Source organism: Centruroides vittatus, unplaced genomic scaffold (assembly GCF_030686945.1).
Source record: "Centruroides vittatus isolate TY-2023 unplaced genomic scaffold, ASM3068694v2 contig_2190, whole genome shotgun sequence".
NCBI classification, from domain to species: Eukaryota; Metazoa; Arthropoda; class Arachnida; order Scorpiones; family Buthidae; genus Centruroides; species Centruroides vittatus.
The window spans coordinates 87,372-106,042 of NW_027121367.1; the positions used below are offsets into that span (position 1 = coordinate 87,372).

An 18,671-nucleotide genomic window follows, 5' to 3' on the forward strand; every position below is an offset into this window, starting at 1 on the left:
TACGCGGTGACATCCACAGAAACGTTTGTTTTCGTGTTTATAGTGATGGAAACACTTTTACGTACGTGTAATCGTGTTTAAAAACGGTGTAGAACAGAAAAACATCACGTTAATAATGTTTTCATCGTAGGTTTTTCGCTATTTTTCTCCTTTTCGACCGTCGTAAGATTTCCCTTAAGACGAGTAAATCGCGCGATTACGTTTAGTAATTCTTCGCAAAACAGAGTAGAAAATTATCAAAATGTAAAGCAACAATGACGTGTTTGGAAAATGACGTTTTCAGCTTTCAACTGGCTTTACCTATGACGTGAGCGAAGTCCCGGCTATGACGTGGCACGCTTGTGCACCACACAGATCGATTGAGGCGTTGTCCGGGCACACCAAACTCCAGAACCTCTGCACACCTTCCTAACAGGTCTATGGTTTAGATGTGATCATGGCTGCATCCGTAGTCGACTTACCCGTCCGAATTTACTTAACGTTACGACCCTGATTCAACTACATGTCGGTCGGTCTTTACTGCACAACCATTGTGCTTTGCAGAGCAGTGGAGAGTCCGCTATGGATCGGGCAGTTTTAGTCGTTTTTAAATGTTTTATCAATGTGCAGAGTGTTCGTCGATGCACATTCAACGGTCAATACCATGGATGAACGTAGGAAAAGGTCAGTACGGTTACCCGTTACGTTAACTATACATGCCTTTTATATGTTATTTAATCGCTTTGGAAAGTCGATAACGCCTATACAATTTTTAAATAATCACGTATACTGTACACACAAATGGTACGTATCGGTAGTATTTTTTATATCGTAGTACTAAAAATTATATATATGTATATCCATCTGTTTAAAACTCAGCTGGCACGTAGCACGCTATTATATATTATATTATCTACTATCTACTTTTATAATAATAAATAGACGTCCACGTGGGATACAGGCGCCAATATGGTGGTTTTATCTATTACATGGGCGCCTTGATGTAACATGAGTCGTGATATCGTTAATAGCATGACTTTTGACGTCATTTCTAATCACTTAAACGATTTTTATAGCAATAAATCTTATCGGCGGATCGTAATTATAAGTTTTAAATATGCCACCGTCGCGTTTTTTAACGTTTTCGTCGGAAATTAATCGATTTCGAATTTGAAAATGATCGTTAACCAATCGCGTTCGATCCGTGGTAGTCAAAGGTTTAAAATTTCAAAATACGTCACCGTTAATTAACCAATAAATTCGAAAATCCATGTAAATTAATAACGCGATTGGTTTATTCCGAATTATGATTCCGAATATCGATTCGAAATGTTTAAAAAAGAAAAATGATCGATAGATCGATTTTATAAGAAGGTTGTCGATCGTTATTTTAGTAGCCCTTACAGGTAAACGAAAGTTTTATTTATTTATTATTATTATTTTGGTTAGCTGCATCACTCAGAATGACTACTATACGTCTTCTTAAATGTCGCGAGGTCAAGATTGTTGGTAATGAGATAGAGCTATCGGAACAAACGGAAGCAGCTCGAACATCTTTACGTCGCTAGAAAAACTGTTAACCTATTTTACTCGAATTTACTATATTAATTAACATAATTCGCTGGCATTAATGCACAAAAACGACTCATTTACATAAGAATGAATTTGAAATTTCAACTAAGTTTCGTTCTTTTTTAATAGATGATGAGCTATTAAAAAAACGTTCATCGTTGCTTGATTATCCGAGTGCTGCCCACCTAATTGAGTTTATTATTTAATAATTAAACAGCAAGCTCCAATTAACTCGAACGAAGATGGAGATGCGAATTCGGAACCATTTTTATTCGCATTTTATCATCATAGAACAAATTTAAATGCGAAATTTTCTAGTTTGATGGATGATGCGGTAGTTTTATTATTTATTTTTTTATCTCTGCTATTCTTGTTCCAAATCCTATCCAATATTTATAGCGTAGGATAATCCCGTATCGAATTCGTTTTAGATGATGATGATGATAAGTGCTCTACTTTTTAAACAAGAGGATTCCATATTTATTGTTTCTACGCCCACGCGGAATATGGCTAACAACTGTTTATATACTATACACAATAAGAATAATTGCACATCAAACAAAAACCGCTACGTCGATGTATTATTTCTTAAACAAATAATATTACGTATAGTTTCTTCGCGGATAGTGGAAAACAGCACTTACATTCTTTAACCCATATTTTCCAACCGTTCCATAGATGAAACCCATTTTTAGAAAAGCGAGATACGTGATAAACATCCAATCTTTATCAAAGGTGTTTACCGGAAAATAATATTGTTAAAAGGTGTTGTTAGTAACCTAGAGGATTCTGATTGTACTCATTTTACCGAATTTTGACCGCCCACGCTCGTTTAAACCTTAACGTTCGTCTTTTTAATTAATCTCCTACATGATTTTTATATTAAAAACTTTAAAAAAGAAAGGAAGAAAGACTTACTTCCTCTTCGCTAATTTTGTTTATCCCTTCTTCTTACTTACATAAATTCTACATATTTAATTAAGTTTTTATAAAGATAACACTGTTTTCAAAAGTCTTTCCCCCCGTATTAATTAAATTTTACAAAAACTAAATAACTGTTGGCTTTTTAAATATTTAACCCGTTAATGTTTATCTACCAGCAAATAATATTTGAAAATTATCCGGTAAGGCTCTGGTTCGGGTTGGAAGTGGCGTTCAAAACGGCAAATTTTAAGTAAAAACAGAAAAACGTTTGTTTGACTCGAATCGGTTCCGCTCGACGGAGCAAAAATCACCAAAGGCACACGAATTAATTGGTAAAAGAGTAGAAAAGGATGGATCTGTAAACAATTAAGAAGTAAAGCCGAGGTCAATCACCCGAGATTTGAGTGGCACCGCACGTTAGATCACCCCTAACGACGTTCTTTCATCGAGTTTCTATCGATTTTTATATGGCATATATTAAATTCCACCATATTCCAGATATTTTAAAGAGGCCGAGGAATTCCGCATTTCCACGTTACGGACGTGGAAGAAAAGTCAATATAGACTGATATTCCTCAAACAACGTTTGCGGTTCTTACCACTGACAGGTGGTTTTTCTATCCGAGGCAGACAGACACGTGTGACATTTACCAAGGATTACCATCGTCTCGATGACGTGTGGATTTCTTTGCCGATATGGTGATAAAATACAATATCTCTTCGTCGTTTTTTCCCCCTCTCTTTTTTTTTATTGATTTTTTCTTTACGTATTTAACACGTGTTAACATCCGAAAATGTTCCATTTGACAGTTTTGTGATTTTTAGACTATTATTAAATTATCTAAGCCTGAGAAAAATGCATTAATCCGATTATTTTTAAGAATGATTCGTTTTGGGTTTTCGGCTAAGCCCATCTATTATAATATTTTAACTCGGAATATTTATTTTGCATTTTGTTTTTGTAACGAAATGCATTAGTCAATAATTACGTAACAGTTATTGTAAGACAAGTTCCATTTTAATTTGTTATTCGTAAATTTTTTAAAAATCGATTTATTTGTTCGTTTTCCGTATTCAAATGCATATTTTTTCGTGGTTTGTCTTGTTTTTATTCTTTAAAAAAAACAATTTTTTTTCTATATATATATATATATATTTTTTTTTTTTTAATTTCAGACAGCAATAAGTATTATTAATAGATTTTCAAATAATAATTTTATAAATATTTTAAAAAAAAATTAAATTATGGGGTTAAATATTGTTATAAATTCGTGTATATTATTATACTATAGTTCAAATATTAATAACAAATTTATTTTTTTGCTAATTTATTCTTTAAATTCTTCTTATTTAAATTACAACTTTTGATTATAGATTATAGAAGCAAATAATTAATAGGAGACACAACAAAATATGGTTAATGTTACTTATGGTTCCAAGATGGCGGCTCGTCTATGATTCCAGCAAATAGAAGAAAGGAAACAGTGGGGACGCACGTTCTAACCTAACCTAACCTAACCTATTCTAATAAATGACCATAATTATTATCAACAAAATTATTAGAATAGGTTAGGTTAGGTTAGAAGGTGTGTCCCCACTGTTTTCTTGCTGGAATTAGACCAGCCGCCATCTTGGAACCATAGGTAACATTAACCTAAAAGATTATTTAGACACACAAAATCTTCCGATAATCCTTCATTTTAAAATAATTTCAACTTTGCAAGGAGAGTTTATCAGTTTTATTTTAATTTTTATTAATTTATATTTACTGTTTACATTAATTTTAGGACGAGTCGTTTCGTTTACAAGATCCTTAACTATTCATTCCACTTGGCTATGTAAATTTTTTCCCTTTTTTTTCCACTTAACTTCCGCATATCTGTCATATTTTATTTTTGTTTAGGGGGGGGAATCTACTTCGTTTACGTGCGGGTTATATAAGCAATGCCAATAATTAAACGTACGCAGAGCATGTGAAAAATATACATATATACGTTCCGTGCCCTAGCGCTCTAATTTGCATATATTACGTATAGACGCTAAACACGGCCGGCGATGTTGTTTCTTCCACCTTTTTTCAACTAGAAAAAATTAAAATGGATTAAAAAAGAAAAGACGAAAATAATGTTTTTCGCATTACAGAAACGGTCTGCATCGGCTTGCAATTTATGCAAATTAGGAAGAGAGAGAGAGAGAGATCCGAAAATACAAAATACCAGCGTGTTCCATTTTGGTTTCGTTACGGAATATATTTTGTTTCGTTTATGGTAGTTTATTTATTAGAAAGTATTCCACGACATGTCGAGGTATGTACTTTTTACCTTAAGAAAATTGTAAATTTGACGCCATTCCCAGTCTCCTACGCATTGATTAGGTCTCGTAATGCGAATTGCGTATTAAAAAGTTCTGTTAATTCCAATGGAGGATTATTATTCTGTGGTTTTTTTTTTATCGAAGCGATAATGAGTTACAAAAAGATTCCCTTAAGTCACGCGAAGTTAATGATAATTAACGAGTGACCATGCAGAAAATATCGGGCGCTCGTTGTAATTTCTAGTTTTATATCGTATTTAAAACAATCGAGTCGCTAAATCGGTTATTTTTAAAAAGAAAAATTATTAATTTAATGCATTTTTTGAATAAATTATAAATTTGTTCCTAGATTTTACTGTATAAAGTTATTGAAGTATCTGGCCTTCCTAACCTTAAACTGTGTCGGTTCTTGCATGGTTTTAATTCCATTTAGAAGTATTGCGGAAATAACTAATTACAATTAATTATTAACTAATTATTGATGTTAATGAGTTTCAGTAATGTTTTGCATTACAGTTTTTGTTTTTTAATAACGTTAATTTTTTAATTTGAAAATATTGTGACGTCAAAATGTTTGAATCTCTGGCTGGAGCGGCGCTTTTGATGATGGCTTACGCTGTCGAATTACAAAGATTCGTACAAGTTTTTTTTTTTTTTTTAAAGTAGTCCGAATTGTTCTAAAAATATTCGATCATCATCATTTATCAGAAGCCAGATATAAATAAGGCCATTGTTTACCATTTGTCAGAAGCCAGATATAAATAAGATCATTATCTGACATCACAAGATGGCGTCACGGTTGCCATGGATATTTGACCATATTTATTTCCCCCCCCCCTCTTAATGCCCGAGGATACCCTCGAGTTTGGCGATAAAAGTCAAAAATTAATCTATTTTATTATAATTCAATTTAGTATATTTAATCGTATAAATCGAATCGACCGAGTTAATAATATATATAAAAATTTTCTCCAACATTTAGTAATATTTTGTGTAAATTCAGTAACTACATTTTAAATTATTGAGGTCATTAATTACGCCGCTTCAGACTATTACAAAATTACATATATATAAATTTTTCATCTTCGTCGTGACATAATTCATATCAAAACTTATCTTATTGTTTTTATTTTACTTTATGGCGATTATAACATAATATAGGTTACTTGTGCGTAGATAAAAGATAGCGCATAAATATAATCGGGTTTGACGATAAACTAAATACAAGAAAATTTTTTTCCAGGCAAATGGCGGATAAGTTTTTCTGAAAAAAAAAAGCTCATCCGCCATTTGCCTGGAATAAAATTTTCTTGCGTATGTATATAATTTAATTAAATATAATTAATTGTTAATCTTTTGTATAAAATAATATATATGTAAATCTACGTCAGTTTTTATTTTCATAATGGAAAGTTAATTTTATTTTCATGAAAATTCAATAACTGAAAACAGAATTATCTTTCTAAAATTGAATTTTTATAAGTTTACACGAAAGAGAATTTTTTATTTATTTATTTATTAAATCGACTTTCAATTTTTTAAAGTATTTCTCTCGCCGGCTTAAAAAATTGTCGACACAATAATTAACATTTTAAAAACTTCCGCGAACCGATCGAGGCGCCCTTCGACGGGGTTTTTTTCTTACTAATTTATTTATTTTTCTTTTTTATAGTAAATAAATTAAATATACGCCTCATTAATGAGGTCTAAATTAATTTATTTATACATATATAAATAATATATAAGCCCGAAACTCGAAAGTGTTAATAATTTCGATTAGATTCAAAAGATGAATCTGAGCGTATAAATATTTCGCTATACAAGATGAAGATATTTGAATAAATTTATCGAGATAAAGCGTGGGAAGTTAGAATAAAAGAAACCGAATATCCCGTTGATAAATTCAAACATTTAGAACACACACAAATGCAATAAATAGGCCTGTGTATGAGTAACACTCGAACAGATGTAGCAATGCACGACTACCGCATGGCATTAAAAAAAAAACAATTTTAGAAGTAACAGTAAAAAAAAAAGAAAAATCGAACTCGGAATCGTTATTTAGAATTCAAAGTAGTCGATAATAGTTAAATTTTAGTCAACGGGTCCAGATGTTTGTTAGAAAAGCAGCTGAAAACCCGGGTCCAGGTGTGCGAGAATAGAGAACAAGTTAAGCGATTGTCGATCTCCCCTCAAAATGAGAAAAGGCGAAGAAGGGGCTCGTTATAAAGAAGAGCAATATTATGATCGGTAAACGCATCAAAATGTTTAATAGCTGCAAAAAAAAAGGAGTGATGTTCGGCACCGTATCAATAGCGAAACGCGACATCTCGATAAACAAAAACATCCTTCTATTGGAATCTCCGGAAAAGGGTGGAGAGTACTCCAAATGCTTATTGCCATTCTCGTTTTGTTCAGGGTACATATCGAGTTTCGTTAACAGAGGTAACATCTGTCGACTTAACACGTGAATCGAGTCTGATTTTTCGAAGAGAAGCGCATCTTCCTCCTCCTCCTCCTCGCCTACCTGTACAGTTTACACATCATAACATATTCCTCCGCATTTCTATAGAATAAATATGATTTAGAATCAAATCGTGTTTTTCTAGCAAACATATAAGAGTAATTCAATCAAAAGTTTCGTTTAAAAAGCAAACTCGAGAGAATATTTCGGTTCTTTTGTGTCTGTATTCTTCTGTATGTGCTCGGTTACTAGATTTTTCTTCTTTTTTCCAGATTCGTTTGATTTAACTCGGACAAAAATGCACTTATAGACCTAATCGTGTAGTATTAAATCTTAAAAAAGGGGGGATATACGCAGGACCCATCCGTGTATAATTTCCTCCTCTCGAGGAGGAATGGCCGTTAGGTAAAACGTATCGGAACTCGTACGCGATGAAGCGACGGATCGGAACAGGTGGTTGGCGATCACGTGACCGTCTCCGCGGGTCAAAGGTCTCCGGCCCAACGGGCCATGTGCGCAGACGGTGCGTGCCAAGGCCAGGACCACTTGTCGCCCGGAGCTAGTCCGTTAACTAAAGTAGCAGATGGTTTAATTGGCCGGTCGATGCTCGGCGTCTCCGATTGTCCTCTTTTTATACACCTGCTAGATCACGTGACGGGCAACGGATTTTTTAAACGAAGAACGGACGGTGGTAACGAGCCTGTCATCGATCGTCGTCTCCTTTCTTTTGCCGGTTTACGGCGCATTTGCAATTCTCTAGATTCGAATAAATAGGAACAAATAACTTATTTCAATTAATTATTCGTTTCGTATGCATTCTATATAATTCCGAGCCGCAATGCAAAACGTGGCACGCCTACGCAAGGTACTGTACGTGTACTGTACGTGCGTGCCGGGTTGTAGATATTCTTCTTATTTTCTTAATTTTAAAATTAAAAATTCTATATGTAATTCGTTGCCTAGGGCATTATAAAAGCGTAAGAATTGTTTATCGTGTCCTTTGTTTATATTCATAATTTTTAAAAATTATTTTACTCTATGAATCTTCTGTTCGAAATTATTTTATTTATATAATGCTTAATAATTTTTGCTGTATAATCCCCACATAGAAAATTTTTTATATATATACAGTTTGATTGAGGAATAAGGCTACGTTGACAGGCTCGTCTTACCTTACGTCAGGCCAAAGAAGGCATTATTTGTAACCCCTTAAATTACGCTTTCTTTGATTGGTCAGACGTGACGTAACGTAAGAAGAGCTTGTAATATTCGTACTAGAAGGAATTGTTTTAATAATAATAATAATAATTTTGCAAAATTCATTTTAATGTCAATAGAAATAATTGTTTACGGTAACCTTATGTAGGTTCCATAAAGTTTGTGGTTTATTATCATGGAAATGTTTCGCATTCGAGTTTTTCTCTTATATATTAGTATTAAAAAGGCTAATAATATACAAAAAAACAAAATCCCAAATGCCACATTTTGCACTCGTGTATACAATTCCTAAAGTATAAAATTACTCTACTTTCGGGTTTTGCGCAAAAAAGGAAAATATCGTGTATCTTTGTCTTTTGTTTCTTGCATTAGATACGTCTTTAATTCGGCGCTATACATTATCAATGACAAATTCTACTGATAAGTTTTTCGCTTCCAAAATAAAAAAAATTTCATTTAGTTGAGTAATTTCTGTAGTAAAAATCAACCGTTACGTTACGTAATGAGTAAAGCTGTGGTGTTTATCCAAGTGCTTCTCTCTCTCTCTCTCTTTCTCCTGAAATTCGTCCTTGACTTTTTTTTCTTTCTCCATCCATCGACGTCCTCGATTATTGCGATGCTTCAAAGAAGAAAAAACTTCTTTTATCTCGAGAAACTTTTGTTTCTTTCGGTAGTGTTTGGGGCGGATGCCCGCTTGACCCCAATGTGCCACCTTCGGCAGCCGCAGAAAACAAAATTTGTAGACGTTAATTAATTCCTATTTGCAAACGTGTCGGAGTTATTGTTAATGACGATCGCTGTTATGAGGATGATGATGATAACTTTTATATATTATCACTTATTATTATTATTATTATTATTATTATTTGATGGGGTTTTTTTAGTAAGAGGACGAGGTAACATCTGCTAAATTTTTAACGAAAGAGGACAGACGGCCTGCGTGTTCCTCCCCCAAAATAGAGGAATGGGGAGGTCACGTGACCGGCGTGCACGCGCCACTACTTACTACAGATTAGAAAATCGCTTCCCCGTCCATACGACCACCTGTCCCTTACTTTGAACGTAAACTAGCCTATTGTCAATGGTTTTTTTTATTTTTTTATAGTGGTTTCCCCTAACCTGCCACCTTTCTAGTCAGGTAGCTTTGTTTTGTCTGGTTGTAAATTTCGCACATCCTCCAACATTAATATCGAACGTCTATTGTTTACGCACCTCCACGCGTTTTTTAAAACCTTTTTGACAATTATTTCGGTCGAATGCGACTTAAGTGGAATTTTATTCAAACAAAATAATGATTAAGTAGGATCTCTTCTGTTTATTCCGTTTCAATTAGGTTTAGATGATGTGTAGTGTGTCTGACAGGCAATATCTCGTTCCTTTCTGTTTCCTAGCAACACATACAACTTCCAGAGATTGTTTCCATAAACATTCGCATTTTCTTAGAAAGATTTGTATAATTAAGAAATGCTTTACTTAGAAGACACATTAAATGTCAATTTTTATTTTCATTTTATATGCGAAATTTGAATATTTCATGCAAACAATAACTGTTTTTTGGGATTACTCAATTTACAACTTTCCAAAAAAGTTTTAAGATTTTCATGGTTAAAATCCAACTTTTTGGAAAACTTATTTGGAATTATTTTCTAGCCAATGTCTTGAAATTTGAAATAGTTTAGCAGCAACACGCTTTCTATGGCTCAACATCATCTTCAATTGTGATCATAACAGTAGTGTTATCCAAAAGCTGCAATAGCGATCGTATTATATAAATTTTTAGTAATAGAAATATTATAAACATTTAATAGGATTAGTTTAATTTTAGTGTGAATTCTTCGACCTAAAAAGCGAAGTTAAAAAGTAAAAAAAACAATGAAAACAACACCCACAAATGCACTACAAGATGTATAAACACAATACAAGAACTATAATACCATCGATAAGTGTAATGTCGTACGAAGAAATTGTCATTTGTTAATTGAATAAACTGTCATTAAAAATTTGACAATTTCCTGTAAAGACTAACAACAAGTCGGATCCATATTCAAAGGGTAAATGTATATCATTATATCCATTCATAATTTTAACGAGTCTCGTCATTGTGTAAGTAGCGCACAATGTACTGTACAGCGTGTACTAAGCGCTTCCGATGACAATTGATAAGTACGGCGAAAATTCACAATATGCATCAAGTGTTAACCTAAATCTTCGATAACTATATTCAATTATAGGAGAAGATGCGTTGACAATAACATACGTCATATACACAATAAGAACACCTGGACTGTAGCACAGGTGGCTTGGAAATTTCAGATTTGTGCCTACACTTTGGAATCGCATTTCTGATAATTCTCTATTGCCCTTTAAATCAAACTAAAGATATTTTTTCCCTTTTTTCCTTTGCTAAATTTAGTATACGTCGATGCAGTTTCCAGTCGCGCTGTGTTATGTCCGACCGTATTCTATTATATTGTTACGGAGACTTCTGCTTGCGAATTTTAACTAACAAAACAATGGAAAATATGATTTATAATGGAAAAGACTTGTGGACAGAAGAGTCGAGCGCGCATTTCGTAAGGGTTTTGCGGGCAATAACAGTGTCGAATTTACGTATTCTACCGTAAAGAGTCAAAGCAAAAACAGCTGGTTGATTGAGGAGAGAGCCTAGCAGATGGACGAATGCAGCAGGACCGTTTGGTTGCGTGTTTATCAAGGTCGCATCCACGTGACTAGCGACAAGCCATCCACACGACCAACAGGCAGATGTATACATTCCGAACAGAGAGAATTAAACAAATTATAATTTAATTTGAAAAAGTAATAATAAAATTCTACATAAATTTAAATAAAGTAGCGATAACTAAAACAAACACACAAAGATTTTCGAACTCCACAACGATAATGCTTATAAGAGATGCGTTTATTTAAGGTATTCGATGTTAAATCTACAGGCGAAATGGTCCAGTTATTAAATTATTGACATCATTTGTTGCTCGTCTCCCGCATGGACGAGTCGGGAAAAGTTTTACTCCCCCCTCCCTAGCGATGTAGATTGGTATACACAAGCATCTGCTTGGGTGGTGAGGAGCATCGGCTCTCTCATTCGTCGCCCGCCTTCTTTAAAGAGCGACGTCTGCTCCAAGAAAAGCCACTGTGTCTGTGTCTTGTGTCCGTTTTTCTTACGTCTCCTCCGGACACAATGGTAATATTGATGTGTTATACTAACACTTACCGAATGGCTTCGGTACATCAGCGCAAAGAACACTGCAGGTAATCTTCGTTTTGTTTTTTATTTGATTTCTATTTTTTCCCAGAATTCTTAGGTTATTGGATTCTTTATTTTTAGCTCCAGTTGATTTTTGATCTTAATCGATATCCCTTTTGCTAGTTTAAAAATAGCAACAAAATCCGTTCGATAGATAAATGTCTTGCTCGTTTATGGAGCTTCTTCCAAGGCAAAATTTTATAATTACTTTTTTATTTTTTGCTGTTCCTTAACGGGGAAATTTTTAAAATGTATTTTAAACTTTGAATATTTTTTAACATTATTTTATTTATATTTCAGACCATTTCAAATTGTACTACCCAATTTTACGTTTTGTTTACATTAGATGAAAAAAAGAAATTGTTTTCAGTGTCTTTCCTTCCTTAAACTGTATATTTTTTACGCTAGAGGTATTTAAACTTCGTTCGCAAACTCGTACTAGAACCGCTCGAGCCTCACCGGGATGACGTAAAAAAAAGAACCGGGAAAAACTGAACAATTACGAGTCGCACGTGTAGTCGCGTGCCATCTGGCGCGTGCTGGACCGGGAGAGGCGCATGCGTAAAATAGCAGCAGGTGTGGCGTAGATCCAGGTGGAATAGTGCATAATATCATTTTTGGCTTTTGCAGGGTTCTCCTCTCTATTCTATTCTCCCCTCGTTCTCTATAAACAGCTGTTCTCTCTCAAAAACCCACAAGCGGGGGATAAAACGATACAAATATATATCTACACACAAAAAAATAAATAAATAAAATCGATATTTTGGTATTAATGATTTTCTAAATGGCATAATACTGTATAAAGTCGAACAGAGAATTTATTTCCATTTTTAACAGAAAGAAGAGATGCTAGTGTTCGGTTACTTATCATAGTTCAGAGTAAGAAAAATAATCACTAGAAACACGATCGGGTGGCGAGAAAATATATCTAATTACCGAATTTCCGCATTAATTTTCAAAAATGCAAACAGACAAACAGTGTGGCTTTTTATAATTTTAAAACGTTTTTCGTGACAGGTTAACTCGCAGTTTATACGCACCTCGGCGCTGCAACACTTGTCACAAAATGGTCTACTTTACAGCCGTCAGATGCAAACAGTGCGGGTGAGTGTGGTTTTTTTCTTCTGTTTTTGTGTTTCCGCGTGAGGTTAATGCCGCTTCATCTCTAACTATTGTTTTCGATTTTTAAAACGTTCGTAATCTAATCTATTTGCAGCAATATCAGTCACGAGACTTGCGCCAACAGTCCGAATCACTGGTGTAATGTTAACAATCCCAGCACGAGAAGGAACAGTCATCAAACTTCGAGCGGTGAGCAATCTTTGTTTGTTTATTTATTCACGAGACTTTTTGAGTCACGCTCACGTGTTTCATTCGCGTGACGAGTTTATTCCGCAGTTTATATGCTGGAAATTGATAAGTTTAGGCCACGGTTGTGTCGTTAACAATGACAGAAGATCATAAACCTGTAATGCTAAAAATAATCTAGTTGGAAACATCACGTCCGAAAATAGTCTGCCATGACGCTGTAAACTGTTAGGAAATCATTTGATACTCTATAAATCAATACTTTCCGAGCCATATTAAAATAAGAAGAATATAATTGCGTTGTAAATCTTACTCGGTGCATTTTTTTTACCTGTTTATTTTATCGATCGTTTGGGTGAAAATATAGGAATTTTTGTAATGTTTTTATTGTTATTGCAGGTGACAGCAGCTGGAGTCAGTTCAGCACGAATACGTTGGAGCTGGATAAAGAAAAGATGCCCGAAGATTGCAGCAAAAAATCTGGAACGGGAGCAAGCAGCAGCGCGGCAACGGCGTTATCTGGTTTGTTGAAAGTAGTGCATTGGTTATCTCAACGAAAACGAAGTAGAGAAATGAGCAAAGCTAACGCTGCCGATAAACATGTCAAGGGCCGATTCGGTTTAAATCAGGAGAAGATCGACGATAAAATGGCAAAGAAGAGATTGAAGACGCTGTTGAAAAACGTTCAACGCTTTCAACCGCCGAATCAGTGTTCTTGCAATTGGCCTCACGTGGGACCCGTGTGTTTGGTTCACACAGACAGCTATCAGAATTTCTTTGCCTCACCCAGCGGTTCTTTATCGTCGAGCGGCTGCGTTTCTACCGCTTCTTCCGCTGCACAAACACCGTCGGACACAGAGGGGGATTTTGGACGTCTGACCTCCTCCGTTTGTCGGACTCAGGAGAGGCTCTCTCAACTTCCTGAAGTCGGTTATCGTGCCGTTCCCTCTGTATCTTCTCCACCTTCGAACGTTGCCACTACCCACTTTAGAAAAGGAAGTGGGATGAAGAGTCGTGCCCAAAATCTCAGCGTGCACGGTAGGTTCGGACGGCAATGGATGACAAAAGCTAGAACGTTAAGCCTGGAAACCAAAGGTTCGCCTATAGAACGACTCTGTGCCACCTGGCCTCCCGTGGGGAAGACAGTTAGCACCGTTGGTGAGTAAACTCTCACGCTCTGTTCGTTTACAATGCATTTATTGACGCTTCTAACGTGCATTATGTTTAATTATAATGATAGAAGATTTTCTAGACGATACGGAATCTGGGATTGGAGATTGTGATGTCTCGGAAATATCTGCCAAGTAAGAGCGATTTTTCAAATATTATAACCGTTGCCAAATCGATTAACTAACATGAAACGTAATTTTAGATCTCAATGCGCTGATGTAAGAGACACGTTGGGAGAATGGTGCATTCCTTTCGGTGATCTGGACATCATCGAGAAGTTAAAGCAAGATCATAATGGAGACATATACAGGTAGGCCTGATGATGCTTTTTTATTCTCGTAATTCTCTTATAGGAAAGTCGAAATGAGTTTCGAATTATTAAATTTTAGAGGTAGATGGCACGGAGAAGTGCTTATTTATACTTTTAAACAAGAAACGGAGGAAGAAGTCGGGCAGTTTCTCGAAGAAGTAGCACAATTAAGTATGATACGTCACGAGAACGTGGTTTTGTTTATGGGGGCTTGCATTGATCCTCCTCAACTGGCTATAATCACTAGGTATGTGCACTTGTTCTTCTAAAAACATTTTCTAAGCCGTTTTGTTAGATAATCAACGTGTATCATTTATATTGCAGTATGAGAAAAGGACCTTCTCTGTACGAACAACTTCATTTGCAGAGATACAGGTTACCATTCTACAGTAAAGTCAGTATTGCCAGACAAATTGCTCAGGGAATGGGTTATTTGCACGCTAAAGGAATAGTGCACAAGAAACTTAACTCCAAAAATATCATTTTAGAAGGCAGAGTGAAACTTTGCATTATGGACCAGGCTATGACTTCTCAGGAGAACGACAGGTAAATTTCCATAAAACTGTTTATAATCTCCAAGTTAATAGTTACTAACATATGTACATTTTTCTTTTGTAGACCGGGATACGGAAGTATATCCAGGGGTCATCTGACTTACATAAGTCCTGAATTGATGAGGACACTTCGGGTCGATCCTCCTCACGTTTATCCCGAAGCTGCTTTTACTCGAGAATCTGATATTTATGCATTTGGATCCGTGTTATACGAACTATTATCAGAGAAATTCGCATTTTCCAGTTTTCCCTCTCATACGGTCATCTGGTTAATAGCAAACGGCAGAACTCAAATGGTGGACGACTTAAAATGTACAAATGTATTGAGAGTAAGTTAGTCTACATTAAAATATAATATATATATATATATATATATATTTGTGATGAAATGCTTATTAATAAACATTTTCATATTCTAGGCACTATTGATAGAGTGCTGGTGTGCTACTCCTCAACGTAGACCACCATTTTCTTATATAGCAAGACAGTTACAAGAAAACGTAGGTCGAATATCTATCTATTTTTTGAACATTCTTATAAAAGATTTAGTTATTAATTTGCTATTTTTCTGCTAGGTTTCTCTTCATAAACGACACAGTTCTTCGGAACCCGAAAGAATTCATCATACTGGTCGTGGTATAAGTGTTTAAGGCAGCAATAAAACTGTATCCACGAATAAGAGAAATCAAATGTGGTGTGCCTAAAGAGAGATTTGATTTTGCATTCAAAAAACAAGAACTTTCCCATTTATTTCTTATTTGGATCAATCGCCTCTCGTATGTAGATACTTCAAGGGCACCATTTCAAATCATCGAGCTTCATTCATCTTTGGAATGATTGTGGACAACTTTTTAGTAAAGGATGCATTCTTACATAGAAAACATCGAATTACGAGCGAAGATCCGCATAGACTTTTTGACTCTCTGAGTTTAGTTAGCCATTTTTTGGCATTTAGAGACAAAACTAACACGAGTTTTAGCGATTTACTTGGAGCATATGAAGAAAGACACGGTGCAATGGTGCCCTTTGAAGATTGAGTATCAGCTGTTTCAGGCTGTCTTTTTGCCTTGATCGTTGTTAAAAAACATAAAAAAAAGAAAAAAATATATATGTTTAATGTCTTTCGTGTGGATGTAACGGAATGAATGTGTGCATGTTTTTGAAAGTTTTCACACTATAAAAACATTTTCCGACTTCATTTCTTCTATTGAAAAAATGATGTATATATAATAATATATATATATATATATATAGATACGTATATATATACATACATATATTCAGGGCCGTTTGATAATACAGGTTTATTGATAAAAATATACAAAATTATAAAATGACATCTCTCGTCAGCATTCCGAATGTATTACGTCGAAGATTTTGGTTTTTAGTCAGCATTAAAAATTAATTTAGTTCGTTACATTTTAATTTTTCGGGAGGGAGTTTGTATTTTCAAGTGATCAACATTGTTGTAAACCCTTTGTACATTCCATATGTAACTCTTGTAGACCGATGCAGCCAAAAAAATACAACTAGAGGACAATTTCTTGTAAATAAATTATCAGTTGAACGTCTCAATAAGCTGTTCGGCTATTTATTTCCAGTACAAGTAAATTAATAATTTTATAAACGTAAAACTCAGGCAAAATCCTTAATTATTAAAATTTTTGAACGTTGCGAAATTTATCTTTAATAACAATGTTTTATTAATATATGACGAGTAATTCGCGTTAAATTTATATTTATAGAACGCTATCTTTGGATAATAAAGCAGCTTAATAGTTTCAAATTATCTTTTCTAATCAATGTTTTTATTTATATTATCAGAAATTACCGTATTAAGACCGCATAAACAATAATACTCTTTAATACGTCAGTTAAGATAGATAATGAGGAAAAATACAATTCAAAAACACTGGCGACTTTCTCGGCATTAAAGTCAAAATTGTGTGTGGCGCCATCTATTACAGGATTTTATTAAACTTATATTATTAATTATTAAAAAATGACAAAGATTAAATAAAACTCTCTTCTACTCTCAAAATTAAAGAAAATAAATTTAAATGCAAATAAAGAGTAAAATTTTATGTCTGATCCCCCTCGAGATACGGCACGGGACCCCTTCTATCTCCCCACTCCCTCGTCCTTTAACCACCAAAGTTTAACGGCATTAATCCCCCTAATATATAAATCTCCCTGCAAACTTTCACAAATTTTGGACAAAAGGCACGAGAGTTATTAACCTTCAAAGTGGGTGAACAAAATCGTGCCCCCTGCGCGCACAGAAAAATCCCCGAATGTTTTTATTATTTCCATTTCAAGATACCACAAAACTACATTATACGTTAGAGATACATTATACATATTGTATAATATATATAAACATGCATGCAGTATTTTTAAAAACTGAAGTTTGAATTTATTTGAAACGACATAATAAACTATCGTTTTCTTTTAATAACCATTAAATCTACAAATCACTAATAAATCAAAGTTCGTATAATTAGAAACTTTTGTTTCGTGTTTTTGGAATTAAAATTTACATAAATCACTTGTTACATAAATTAATGAATGCAATAAATCACTGTGAATCAACATGACGTAGAGGAGGAAATTAATATAAATCTAACAGACGGAAGAAAACAATTCAAATAATTTAATCCAGCTGATTTATAAAAACGATCATTTGAATTTCTTTATTACTTCTTATTCATTATTACTAATTTTTATAAGTATTATTAGGGCCTTAGAAAAACATGGCTGGACTTATCATGGGCACATCCAGCGGGCGCTTATGGTGCTGCTGCACCCCATTGATGCATCACAGCAATGTTATTGCGTGTGTTCAATTAGGTAACTAAAGTAATTGTAAGGTAATTGAGTAACATTTTCCGAAAAATGATAGAGGACACGTATCTTGTTTTCTCCGAATCTGCCTCGAGCAACACCCATATTTTCAAAATCCTGGATACACCAATGGCCTGTCGTAAATATGAGATTTCCATCCCTCTCCGAAAGTCATAAAAATATACGAATAAAATCAATAAAATTTAAAAAAAAGCTTTTCATAATTTATTTAAAACATTAATTTATACTCCTTTTTTTCTATAGAAGAACCTCCAAAAGCGGCGTACCCCGAATGGAAGGGCTACAGATCCTAGGCCCAAGTTGCTTGAATGTTTAAAACTAGCATATATTATCGTAAAATAAAACTTTTCGTGCAATATTTTAAAAAATATATTGGAAAAATTACGATTTTTATTATTTTAGACTGGCGTGGGACCATTGTATTTTTGTAAGAGCCTCAAAATATTTATGCAACTGCTTTAAAACTTGGATTTTTGTGTATTGGATTTACGTCACTCTGTATTTGGGCCCGAGTATTTCCTAATAATTTTTAGTAATAATTTCCTTTCGATGCGCTAGAGACCACGACATTACCCGGGAGTACGGTTGGCAATCCTCTGGGATTTGCAGCCGGTTAAGAAACACTGTAATACATCATATTAAATAAATCAATTAAAAAAAGAAACTAGGAAAAAATATAAAAAATCAATTAAAACAAAATATTATAAAATTATTTTAAAGAAATAAAAT

General features: G+C 34.3%; 2 protein-coding genes across 5 annotated transcripts in view; one reads left to right on the plus strand and one right to left on the minus strand.

Annotated features, from left to right (window-relative positions):
- Positions 1–18,671, minus strand: part of LOC136970811 (uncharacterized) — a 424,253-nt gene that overhangs the window by 41,511 nt on the left and 364,071 nt on the right. The window lies entirely within an intron of this gene.
- On the plus strand, positions 327–16,655 carry LOC136970805 (kinase suppressor of Ras 1-like). Of its 4 annotated transcripts, none has more exons than XM_067265262.1 (11): positions 327–663; positions 12,753–12,839; positions 12,952–13,046; positions 13,443–14,201; positions 14,284–14,347; positions 14,416–14,523; positions 14,603–14,770; positions 14,848–15,069; positions 15,142–15,406; positions 15,497–15,577; positions 15,653–16,655. In XM_067265262.1, exons 1-11 carry the CDS (start codon positions 602–604, stop codon positions 15,725–15,727), a joined length of 1,986 nt encoding a protein of 661 aa, XP_067121363.1. In that variant the 5' UTR covers positions 327–601; the 3' UTR covers positions 15,728–16,655. The 4 variants fall into 4 exon arrangements, with proteins under 4 accessions (XP_067121363.1, XP_067121365.1, XP_067121364.1 ...); XM_067265264.1 differs by lacking the exon at positions 327–663 and adding an exon at positions 1,230–1,385; XM_067265263.1 differs by lacking the exon at positions 327–663 and adding an exon at positions 4,643–4,781.